Here is a 13,009-nt window from a genome sequence, read left to right on the forward strand (position 1 = left end):
CTGTTAAATGTAAACTTAGTCAGTATGTGAAACCGCATAATTGTGTGTTTTCTTTGTTCTTATCTCTCGGACCACAATGCATAGCCGAAGCCGCCCCCCCCCCCCCCCCCCCCCATCCAAGCAGTCCATTTAGCTCTCTTTGAACCGAACAGCGGGGAAGTTTTGACAGACGGAATTAAACAGAAAGTACTTCAGTAGCTCTCGCGTTAACAGAGCTGGTACTCCAAAGGAATGATTCAAAACGAGAGGCAAATGGATGTAGGCCTATTAGTAGAGTAGCCTAAGGGTTTGTGTAGGCTACCCTGGTTTATGGAGAGGTCTTTGAGTCCACCTCCAAATGTCAACAAAACCAGCTAGAGAAAATCAGGAAGTCGCTGATTGTGCCGCAGCTGGCCTTTTAGGCCTCGCCGTGATGATTGCTCCCTTCCTGATTACTCGGACATGGCTCGAATCTCAGTTGATAATTAAATCAGAGACATTTCTCCTGGAGAACTAAAGACATTGATGTTGATAACAAGGTTCTCAATCTCGACTAGCGGGACCGGAAATCGTTTTTCCGCATTCCATGGGAGAAAACACAGACGCACTGTTTTCAGGCCATTGTCCATGAATTTTTGTTCCAGTAAGCAGGCATACAATAATTGTTACAGTTTCAATAAGTAATCATAACTTGACATTTACCTTGAGTCTGGAAGCAACAGTTTGTCAGCTAAGGAATCAGCCATGAGGCGACCGACCCCCGAAAACTCAACATGGGCGGAAAGGCGTTCAACTGTGGTTTATGGTACGTATGATGCTATATTGCCTCTCAACGTTTTAAAATGTGTTCTGATGTCTTGACAATGTACCCCATCCTGTCTCACAAAGAATGACCCTTGTTTGGGGGCCTGTGCCTTTAACACCCCACACTGATAACAAAGCACTGGCTGACTGTTAACCATGGTCCAAATCTGTTTTCTGGTTAAAAAGCCCGACTGTGGCATGTTGGCAGTATTTGGACAATACTGAAAAATCACTGTCTGTTTGATGAGATGGGATACAATTGTCTCATTGTTTCTGGCCTGCAGCATGAACTTGAAGGGACAGGTAAGCCTCAGATCAAGGTTACAGTTTGTATTCTACGTTTTAAAACAGTTTAACAACTATATTTGCCACCAGCCTTGCGCTCTACCACCTTTAACACTTGGAGGATGCTGACTTTGGGCGCGGAATACGGCGCTTGGGCTCAGTCTCCAGCGGGACTCCGTAGACGGCAAGCTGTGGTGTGCGACAACGATGATGAAACTGACAGTTGTGTTGACCATGAGCAGTCATGGAGAACCGAGAATATGGATAACACACAGTATGACAGAGTTTATCAACTCAGTGAGCCCGTTGCTTCCGAAGAGCGAGGCATACGACGCATTATTCGTAAACACGACGCCCTGAACAACATACCTTGGTCCAGCAACAGGTGGGTCTGTCAGCCAGAGCTTCTGCTATTATTAACTGAAGACAAGTTACATGATTTTTTTTCTCTCCATAAAAACAGTTAGAAATCCGTTATTATTTGTGAGATTGCTCAAATAATAACCTGCGCCTAGATTACTGTGGACTGAACTTTTATTAAATTGTAGTTTATTTGATTATGCTCTTGCAGTACACGATAACCACCACAAGGAGGATCAAAACCACGCCGAACTCAAAATGCCTTACAAATCTAATCAAACCCGTGCCCATAGTAATTCGCACACTGAGCCCAACCCTTTGTATCGCCTACATAAAGACAAATTGGATTATTCTGATTTACATTCATCAAATGTAGCCTTCTTTGTTTTTAGTTTGATGTCTAATGCGTTTAATAATGCTTCACTTAACCAGAAACTTGATTGGCGTTAGAGAAAATGTGCAGTGGCCTAGACCTGTGGCCACTTCAATGATTGTGGATTCTTTGAAGATGTTGGCTGCATCTGCACGATCGAGCCACTCTGGAGGATAAACCCCGGAGCAAAGACGCATCCAAGCAGCTCAAACAGCCTCTGGCTCGAGCAGATAGCAGAGCGCTTCTGGATGCGCGAGAAGCCCCTCCAGGCTCCACCGTCAAACCCATACGAGAAATACGAGAATATTTCTTTGGTAATATCTAGCCACGCTGAAACCTTGGTAGACAACTCGTTCCAAGTGAATGCTAGGAGCGGAATAGCGGAATTTTTCCTTATCTGTATTTTTTTGTAAAATTACATGGATTTAACATTTTTCGTTAATTGTGAATTTGTTTGGTAGCACAAACAATAACTTTCTTTTACGTGTAATTTTGCAATTATGTGCAAATAACTATTAGAAGATTATAGCCCGCACACAAGTGACGTTAATGTAAAGAAATAAACTCCACTGACAAACCATACACTTTATATCGGTTGGACTCCTTCGATAACATTGCTTCTGTCTATGGTGAAAATAGAATATATTTAAAAACAATGATGATTTATTTTTATGTATGGTTCACATGTCTTAGTTGTATCAAGATGTATTAATGTAAAGTTCAATTGGGCTGTAGCCTGAAATACAATTTCAATCTAATAATGTATCATAATACCATTTCTCTTGAATTTACATATTTATTGGTTATTGTGATTGACATGGGTGTGCCTTTTCAACGAATTAACGCAAATTCATCTGTTAGCTTCTCTCATTTCATAACAGCCGGCGCGTGCTTCTGCGCAGGTTGTGTTGTCGATAGGCTAATTTTGGTCACATGCGTTCATTTGTTCGCACCAGAGTCTGGTGAATTGGTTACTTTGAAGCCCACAAGGCACGCGCTCAACTGGGAGTAGAGGACGTAAGCTCCAAGTGGTTTTGTTTTGTTAAAGCTGTTGATATGCCACTTGAAACTCGCAAAGAAAACGAAGAGACGCGCTGACATATTTTTCCTTTCGACTAACAACATGACCTTTTCAGGCGTTTTTCAACTGGTGTTTGCATTCAAACGCTGAAAAGAGACGTGTATGTTTTATATGTGGGACCTGCACCGTCAATCTAGGCGGAACTAGGTGAAATGGATGTAACATGTGGAATCATTTGGACAATGTATCGTTTAATAGATTTAAACGCACATTTCGGTTGAATGCAAACTTTCTTTCATCTGTATCCTACCAAATGTGTTGGAGGCTTGAGTGAAGGCAAAGGGCTGAAAGGAAAGGATATCCAAAACAGAACAAATTACGTTTTTTTTATTTTTATTCATTTAATCTCTAAAAGCAACCCATCTATACACGTGGATGTAAACCAGTGGGCTGGACAGCTGTGTTTGTTGTGATGCTTCATTCCTCTATTTTCACTGACACCGCTTTGGATTTCCCCTGTTGGATCTGTGCGTTTCTAGAATGGCTCGCTTCGCAGAAGATCTACCCACCCGCTATGGTGGCGGAGGCGGCGGCAGAGGGGCGCCGGGCGCCGGTAGAGGGGGAGCCCGGGTTGGTGGTGCTCCAGGCGGCCAAAGGATGTACAAACAGTCGATGGCTCAGAGAGCTAGGACAATGGCTATATACAACCCCAACCCTGTCAAACAGAACTGCTTCACTGTCAACCGGTCCTTGTTCATCTTTCGAGAAGACAATCTCATAAGGAAGTATGCAAAGCGAATAACTGAATGGCCATATCCTTTTTGTCCAAAAGCACCAATGATAGAAGGAGGTGGTGGAGCATCTGTGTTTAAATCGCTCATGTATTTTATATTTGACAAAGACATGTGTTGCTTGTGTCTCAGACATCACACTGTGTCTCTTTGATACGTTGTGTCCATAATTGATCCCACAATCCTCGTTCCATGTTATGCCCTTCTTCGCTTCAGACAGGAAGACATTGAAGACCCTTTGTCACCATGTGTCAACGGTCAGCTAGTCTACCCAAAAGACAGATGTGTAGGAGATGTCAAGTCCAATCAAGTCCATTTCGATTCGATTATTTAAAGAGACATAATTAGCATTTTCATTAAAAAAACACAATTCTCAATAGACTATAGAGTTCATCTGACTCTCAGTGAGGCTAACTGGGCACAGACAGTTAAGTAATACACTATATCAGTAATATTTGGGACATGATAGACATCGCGACACTTTTGAAATCATTATTTGACTTACTACAATACTTTATAAATGGTTGGTCCTTCATTTGAACACGACAGTTAACTGGTCAAGGTCGGTTAGCTAGTCTATCCCACCGCTCGCAACAGGCGGTTTTTACTTGTAGAATTGTACTTAAATATAACATGCATGATGTCGATGCTTGATACATAATTCTGTCACAAGCACTATGTTTCAGCTATATCGTGTTATGACACACCTATGCTTATAGATGGTGTGTAAAGCAGTCTTTGTGAGCACATTGACCACCCGATTTTATGTGGTCATTGAACAGTTGTAAAACTGCTGCCGTTTCCTGCCTCTTCCGTTTCCATGGTAAGGCGAGAGAGAGAGAAATGAGACCGCTAGTTTGCAACGCCTCGTCTTTATTCGGAGCGGCTCGAGCCCTCTCCATGGTGCTGAACTCGCCCACGCGCACCCCGCCACGCCACCCCCGAACACAAAACTGCCAGGCAGGAGAGCCGGAGGGCGCATGACAAACGCGACCAGACAGCTGGATCTGCTGTGTGGGCGTCAGTTAGAAAAACATTCTCCGAAATGTAATCCAATAAGAATGGTTATCAATTTATCTGCGCCCCCAAAGTTGGTACATTAAGACGTCCATGCTCTACATTATACATTCTGGTGAGAGCAGATCGCTCGTGACCGACCTTTACACGATTCAGAGGCTCCAGTTTATATTACAGGGTGTTTAAGGGGGTAAAGCCTTATCATCTTTTATCATTAGTGGCGCAGTTTCCTGTCTAAATGGCGGATTCCTGGCTTGGTTCTCGGCATTGGGTCGAGCGGTTTTCTAAAGCCTGCCTATTCCTCAACGACCAACAATCCCACAAAGCCTTCGGCCTGAGGGGAATGCCCCGGTAAGATCCGTTGTTGCAGAATGAGGCAAGCATTGAAAACGGATTGAAATGGTCAACCAACTGGAAAGACGTTGACGCTCATAACTCAGTTTTCCCCTAAGCGTTTGAAAAGCTTACACCCTGACGGGAAGACCGAGGGTGTGTCGAAGATATTAGCCTACTTCTACGGTCCGAACATATATATATATATATACATGTATATGTATATGTATATGTATATATATATATATATATATATGTATGTATGTATGTATGTATGTATGTATGTATGTATGTATGTATGTATGTATGTATGTATGTATGTATGTATGTATGTATGTATGTATGTACGTACATACATACATAACATATATTTTCCTCTGTTAACCGTTGTTCATTTCCCTTCCACTTTCCATCAGTGGAACCAATTACACAAATTAGTTTATTTGAGAAGTGTCATACTTAACTGTACAAGAACATACTGTGTTTCTGAAGACCAATGTACTGTAGCCAACTAATTTAGCCTTTAAACCGACGACGAAGTGTCACCCAGTTGTCTAAAGCGTTAAAACGGTTCATTTTGTTTTTATCTAAAATAGACTATCCTATTCCGGGGATCTGTTTAAAGTAATCATACATCAATTGCATGTTTTTTTTAAGGTGTGTGTTATCATATCCATGAAATCCGTTTGTGCTCCTTAACCTGCGAACTCCGTTTGAGTACATGATTCTGGCAACCATCATCGCCAACTGTATCGTGCTCGCGCTGGAGCAACATCTGCCGGCCAGCGACAAGACGCCCATGTCAGAACGCCTGGTAAGAGTGCTTTACATCGTAACATAATCATTTATATGTAATATAGGATGATATATAATAATATATACTCACTTCATTGCGAGAATGAGTGCAGGAGCAAGATGGAGAGGGCAAGAGAGAGAGAGAGAGGGAGAGAGAGAGAGGGAGAGGGAGAGGGAGAGGGAGAGGGAGAGGGAGAGGGAGAGAGGGAGAGGGAGAGGGGGGGTGGACAGTGAGAGAGGGGTAGAGGGAGAGAAAGCAAGCCGTAGTAATCTTTTCACAACTGTTTGGTACACATCACCTTCTCATTGCTCACTTCACTGTCAGTAATCACCCCCATAGGCGTGCTGCATACTGTGGGTGCTGCAGAGCCTGAGCACTCACGTGAGCCACAATGCCAGCAGGCTACATTCATTTAAAATGAACATTTTTAAAGGGCGTGCGCCCATTAACACCCACGGAGGAAAACATAAATCGACGCCTCTGTCCATCACTGAAGTGAAATAATCTACCTGAGAAGAGAGAAGAGAGAGCTGTAAAAGCTGCTTGTTGAGTGTTGCTAATTTGCAGTGGGATTCATTCTTCCTTCAACAGAGCTCAGTAACACAGAGACATGTTCAGCCGTTTACGTCCTCTGTCAGAGGAGGCCCTGATCCCAGACACACAGCCTGTCCCCCAGCCCCCCCCCAGTCCCCTGCCCCCCCTGGTCACCCCAGCCCCCCCAGTCCCCTGCCCCCTCCTGGTCACCCCAGCATCACATCCTCATTAGTGCCCGGGAGCATGAGTGGGCCTGTGTCTCACTGTGTGTTTGAGGCAGCTCAGACACACTCACACTGAGCGAGCTTTGATCCCCCCAGGCCCCCTCCCCCGGCCCCCCGCCCCCCCTCCCATGGCCCCTTCCCCAGGCCCCCAGACTGCTCACACACGTAGCTTAAACTGGTGTTTGAACTCCGCCAGCCGACTCGAGACGTTTAACCCTAAGCCCCTCCCACCCCTCTTTTGCTCTCTCTCTCTCTCTCTCTCTCTCTCTCTCTCTCTCTCTGTGGGTCTCTGGGATGTCAGAAAAGCGCCTTCCCTAATTAGGAACTAAATAAGCTATTTATGCGTTGCCTCCGTAAAGAGAATAAACAATAGTGTCGTACCTCAGATTCATGGCAGGTATTTAGCCCCGTCCTCCCCTGGGACTCTGCCCTCCGCTCCCCACTAAGCAGTGGAGACAGGCCGTGCATTATTCATGAACATCTTAGATGTACAGTCTGTATGTTAACATGTAACCTACAACCCAGCTCTCCCTGTCTGCATAGTCGTGACACAAGCCTGTGCCTTGCTTTGTCTCCTATCTCTCTACATCAGATGGATATGCTAATATTTCAGTTTGACCGTCTGGTGTTATCATCCATACATTAAAGCCTGCGGCCGCTTTGGGGACGAGGGTTTTGTCCGGTCTGGCGAAAGGAGTGGGGATCCTCTCCGTGAGGGATTGAGGAATCCATTTATTCCAATACTATTTCTATAACTATATCACATGAAACATATCCACAGTCTTTTTTGTTGTCAGATCAGACAGTGAAACTAGGGGGAAAAGGTCAGAGGAAGCAAAACACGTTTCAAGTCGGACTTGTTTGTGATTGAGGGTGGGGGAGGATGGGCCCGGGTCGTCAAGGAGCTCTGGTGGGAGAAAGAGAACGGGAGAGAGAGGGAGAGTGATGGGGGTTGTGGGAAGGTAGAGATATTCTCTGCTAGTGCCGGGGGTAGCCAGGGACCTGTGGTGCGAGAGAGAGAGGGAGAGAGGGAGAGAGGGAAGGAGGGAGAGAGAGGGGTTGTGGGAAGGTAGAGATATTCTCTGCTAGTGCCGGGGGTAGCCAGGGACCTGTGGTGCGAGAGAGAGAGGGAGAGAGGGAGAGAGAGGGAGAGAGAGGGAGAGAGGGAAGGAGGGAGAGAGAGGGGTTGTGGGAAGGTAGAGATATTCTCTGCTAGAGCTTGGAGGTCCTTCTGACATTTACTGGAGACAAGAAGAAGAAGAAAAAGTGTCAAGTCATACGTGCCTGATCTGACGAGGAGTGAAAAAACAAGCACTTCTGAGTTCAGGATAGGATTTTAAATCATTTCATATTTACTGTTTCCTGTGGAACCCATTGCTGTAAATGTAATACTATAGAGATCATATCTTATGCTGAACCTTGCATAAACAAATTTTTTGTTATTGGTGGTGAACGAAGACTCTCCATTCTCTCTGGGTTTTATCATGAAAGAGAGGTCTGTTCCTCCACCTGTTCTATTCACATCGGCTAGAGAAGTAAAAGAAACCATCTCTCTCTCTCTCTCTCTCTCTCTCTCTCTCTCTCTCTCTCTCTCTCTCTCTCTCTCTCTCTCTCTCTCTCTCTCTCTCTCTCTCTCTCTCTCTCTCTCTCTCTCTCTCTCTCTCTCTCTCTCTCTCTCTCTCTCTCTCTCATTCTCCCTCGCCCTCTCTCTCTCCCTCTCTAGCTCTCTCGCTCTGTCTCTCTATCTCCCCCTCTCCCTCTCCCTATGCTTCATTACCCACTCTCTTCCTTCTAACAAAAAGTTCCCCCCCTCTCCTTTTCTCTCTCCACAGGACGACACAGAGCCCTACTTCATTGGAATATTCTGTTTTGAGGCCGGCATTAAGATCATCGCCCTGGGCTTCGCCTTTCACAAAGGCTCCTACCTCCGAAACGGCTGGAACGTAATGGACTTCGTGGTCGTCCTCACTGGGTGAGTCCCCTGGCCTCCAGGGCTGGGGGGAGGCGGGCGGGACATATGGGAGAAACACTAGCTCTGTGTGTGTTTGTGTGGGTGTGTTTGTTTGTGAGTCTTTCTGAGTTTGTGTGTGTGTGTTTGTGTGTTGTTTGTGAGTGTTTGTGAGCGGGTGTGTGTCGTTTGTGAGCGCGGGTCTTTGTGAGCGTGTGCGCGTTTGCGAGAGTGTGACTTTGAATCCTCCTTTTCTCTGCAGCTGTGCTCTGCTCCCTCGTGGTTTCCTGTCTGGTAGAACAGAAACTGCCAAGATGGCGACAGCACAGCCAGTTTCCACTCGCTTACATCTCTCCCAGGACAGATACTTACAGTCAGCTCGCATCAATGTACCGTCTCTATTCTGAAAGCGACTGCCGTCGCTATAAACCTCAGGGGATGTCGAGCGTTGTGTTTTTAAGGGGATAGGTCTAACTCAGGGGTGTAGCAACGCACAGCAGCTTAAGAAGTCGCAGGTTCAAATCCCCCACTGTACGTTGGGAAGACGTGTCTGCGACACAAGTCATTTGCAGTGAATCTTTCCGTTACCTGGTCTCATCCTAACTGCTTTGAACCCGGCTGGGAGACGTGAACAGGATAGCTAGATGACAAATCCCGACTTTTCGATGAGTGCTCTGAGTGAGCACACTGGTGCATGTTTTTAGAGTCAGCGAGAAGTCTATTTCGAGCAAGCTAGCTGCCTCTTTAGAGTAGGCTGCTTGGGCTGAGAGTGCTTGCCAGGGAGATTGCCACACCAGGGCTCTCTCCAACCCTAATGGCCTCTGATTGCAGGGAGGCAGCAGGTAGTGGGTCAGGCTGACCCTGCAGCCGGGGGAAAAGACCAGCCCAGGTAATCACTCCTGGACAGAACAGGACTTTTACTAGTATATAGGTTGTGAGGTATGAAGCCCAAGGTAGTGCTTGGGAGAGATGGAACAGCTTACATTGGGGCTCTTTATGAGGCTGGACGACCTGGGCTTGGCGGTTGTGTTGTGTTGACTTCAAGCGGCGGTTTGGATTCTTGTAGCCGCGTGGATAAGTGCTCTTCTGATGTTTGTAAGCCTGCTCTCCACATGGCAAAGGAGCCGGAGCTGCCAGGGGCGTGTCAGGCCTTGGTCTGGACGGAGAACCGCACGCTCTCGGTGTTCTCTTCTCTCCTCTTTGCTTTTGCCTGTGATAACCTTTGCCTGTGATAACCTTTGCCTGTGATAACCTGCTCTTTTGCTTCTTGAAATGTGTGAGTGTGGTGTTATGTGTTATAAGCAGTGTGGGTGGGATTTATGAGGGAAATAATGATTGTTCCAGGAAGTCGATAAACAAAATAAATCAACATGAGAAAGAAAAGAGATTGAAACATGGGACTGTTAGTGACGGGGGAGAGAGAGGGGGAGAGAGAGGGAGGAAAGAGAGAGGGAGAGGGAGAGAGAGAGGCAGAGAGAGAGGGAGAGAGATGGGGGAGAGAGAGGGGGGAGAGAGAGGGGGGAGAGAGAGAGGGAGAGAGATGGGGGAGAGAGATGGGGGAGAGAGATGGGGGAGAGAGAGGGGGGAGAGAGAGGGAGAGAGACGGGGGAGAGAGAGAGGGAGAGAGATGGGGGAGAGAGAGGGGGAGAGAGGGGGAGAGAGAGAGAGAGGGAGATGGGGGAGAGAGATGGGGGAGAGAGAGGGGGAGAGAGAGGGGGAGAGAGAGGGGGAGAGAGGGGGGATGAGGGTGGGAGAGAAAGGGGGAAAAGGGGTGAGAGAGAGAGAGACAGAGAGAGAGAGGGGAGAGAGAGGGGGAGAGAGGGGGGAGAGAAGAGGGATGAGGGTGGGAGAGAAAAAGGAGAGAGGGTGGGAGAGAAAGGAGAGGGATGGAGAAAGGGAGCGAGATTGAAGGAGAGAGAGGAAGCAGGACAGAGAGTAAGAAAGAGGAAGCAGAAGGAGAGAGGAAGGAGGGAGAAAGAGAGGGAGACAGAGACAGGGACAGGGACAGGGAGAAAGGGAGCGTCTCTGCTGGGGGAAGAGAGGGAGAGGGATCAGGAAAGGAGGAGGAGATGCTGCTGAGAGGATGAGAGGCAGGAGGAGAAGAGAAGGGCCACTGACTGGCCCTGTCAGGGAGAGCCAGATGACTGGTTAGTCAGGCGGAGCGGACAGGAGCGTGGAGCCACGCCCGGCTGCCTTCTTCTCTACCAACACACCTCAAGCTCACTCCAGTCAAGACACTCCCGTGTTGATCTGACCATTGACCATTATTAAATAATAGGTTTGACTTTGGCGGAGTGGATGTATATAAAGAAAGGATTCCCTGCCTCTAGCGTTAGGGAGCAATGTACAAGGAATATGAGGCAGGGAGCAACTAGAGGAATGATCCCCCCTGATGGATGGTAACATACAGACCACACAGGGGAGATGGGGAGGGAGATAACACAACAACCAGGGCTGAGGGGAGGAGGACCCAGGAAGCTCCACAGGTTGCAAGTGCCACACCTGAACCAGGGAGTCGGATGGCTGAGCGGTGAGGGAGTTGGGCTAGTAATCAGGTTGCCTGATCGATTCCCCGCCGTGGGTGAGGCACTTCACCCTACTTGCCTCGGGGGGAATGTCCCTGTACTTACTGTAAGTCGCTCTGGATAAGAGCGTCTGCTAAATGACTACATGTATTTAGCAGACGCTGAATTTAGATTTACTGAATGTAAATGAACCAGGCTTCGCTTACGCCATCAAAACATGTATGATCCGGTAATGATTTAGAAATGAGCAAGTCTTATTAACACATGGTAAAGGCTAATAAGTATCTGCTGCCATAAGACCTCAGCCTGCCTGGTACACTCTCTTATCTGGTGAGCTGCCTGCCCAGTCTTGTTGTATTTTATAATCACCTTTCCATTTACAGTACATTACTGTTGATTCACAGTGGCACCTGTGCTACCATGACCAGGGGCTAGTCCTGTCCACTGCTCTTAATGAAAAAGGGTAAATAATAGTGTTTCTCTGAGCCACGACAGACCTTTTAATCTATCCCAATCAGACATCCGTAGCTACTAATAAGAGAATCAATCTGCCCAGGGTGCCAAAAAGCCTGATCAATAGAGCACAGAGTTACCGATTCTGAGAAGGAAATAGGAGAGCAGGGCCTGAGTTGGCCTGTCATGTCCCCTCTGACAAGGTGAGGAACGTCCCGGAGCCTGATATGAAACCAGGGGAGGGAGTATATTTACACTTGTCAATACTAGAGGTCCTATTCAATTATAGCCAGTAATGGGTTCAGAAATGAAATTGCTCTCCTGAAACCAGAAGGGGTATGGCTCTATATCAGTTTAGTGGAGGCCTTTTTCAACAGCATGGAAAATAATGTCAACTGAGAATTATTCTCTGTGTGTGTGTGTATTTGTGTATGTGTGTGAGGGTGTGGTGTGGTGTGTGTGTGTGTGTGTGTATGAGTTTGTGTGGCTGTGTAACATGTAGCATCTAGAAACGCCACATCCACCGCGATCATGAGTACAACGTTTTGAAGATGTTTGTGAGTTAGCTAAGTAGCTAACACAACCGTTCTGTATATTTGAAGACGAACCCCAGTGCGTGGTTTGTACTTGCTCTTCCCGCTGGAAATATTTCAAGAACAGAGTTTGAGTTGTGTTTGTTCTCCCCGCCAGTTAGACCCGTGTCCGGGGGCCAGGTGTAACTGCTAACCTCGGGTTAGCAGCTCCTCCGCCTGTCACACTGCAGGATGCTGTGGAGAAAGCTAGCCTGGCCCGTTGTTTAGGTTCGGGGTTTGATGTCCAAGTCAAATCACTATAAGTGGTCTGCGAGAGAGACCTTGCTCGTGTGCTTTCGACTTCAAAGTGCCGATTTTCAATGCTGCATCTTTTTCATGTGTCTTTCATGTGATACGGCCTCGACAATCGCGGGCTTCAAAGTGGAGAAGCGGAAAACAGGGAGGGTCACTTTAGAGCTTCTGCTGGCGGGAGATCGCTGCCTTTGAACGCCGGGCCAAAACACGTCTGTCTCCTCTGCCAACGCTGCTGTTCTCCTAACGCTCTACAGGTGTGCGTCAGAGGATCGCCTGTGCGTGTTTGTATGTGGAGGTTTGTATGTGTGCGTTTGTGTGTGCAATTATGTGTGTGTGTGTGTGTGTGTATATGTCTACGTGCGTATTTCTATGTAGCTAGCCTGACCTGAGGTCCATGCTGGATAAGAGATGACAGTGACTGCGACCATATGTTGTCAATGAAGACTGCCCGATGGAAAGTGACAAATAGACTTCATTTCATTCTTCATTCTTCCTGCCTTCTCACTGCCCCTCCCTCCCTCCCTCCCTCCCTCCCTCCCTCCCTCCCTCCCTCCCTCCCTCCCTCCCTCCCTCCCTCCCTCCCTCCCTCCCTCCCTCCCTCCCTCCCTCCCTCCCTCCCTCCCTCCCTCCCTCCCTCCCTCCCTCCCTCCTACCCTCCTCCAGCACTCCTCCTCCCTCCCTCCCTCCCCTCCTTTCCTCCTACCCTCCTCCAGCACTCCTCCTCCCTCCTCCCTCCCTC

At 47.5% G+C, this 13,009-nt stretch overlaps 1 protein-coding gene across 1 annotated transcript in view; it reads left to right on the top strand.

The window, feature by feature from the left end:
• The first annotated feature begins 701 nt into the window (after positions 1-701).
• The window catches only part of cacna1bb (calcium channel, voltage-dependent, N type, alpha 1B subunit, b), a 100,910-nt gene continuing 88,602 nt past the window's right edge, over positions 702-13,009 (top strand). The window contains exons 1-5 of the mRNA XM_084687069.1: positions 702-784; positions 1,159-1,453; positions 3,362-3,634; positions 5,672-5,777; positions 8,350-8,489. Of these exons, the coding sequence (XP_084543195.1) occupies positions 724-784; positions 1,159-1,453; positions 3,362-3,634; positions 5,672-5,777; positions 8,350-8,489 (875 nt within the window). The 5' untranslated portion in view covers positions 702-723. The remainder of the gene's footprint in view (positions 785-1,158; positions 1,454-3,361; positions 3,635-5,671; positions 5,778-8,349; positions 8,490-13,009) is intronic.

Source organism: Hypomesus nipponensis, chromosome 22 (assembly GCF_054491055.1).
Source record: "Hypomesus nipponensis isolate SF chromosome 22, ASM5449105v1, whole genome shotgun sequence".
Taxonomy (NCBI): Eukaryota; Metazoa; Chordata; class Actinopteri; order Osmeriformes; family Osmeridae; genus Hypomesus; species Hypomesus nipponensis.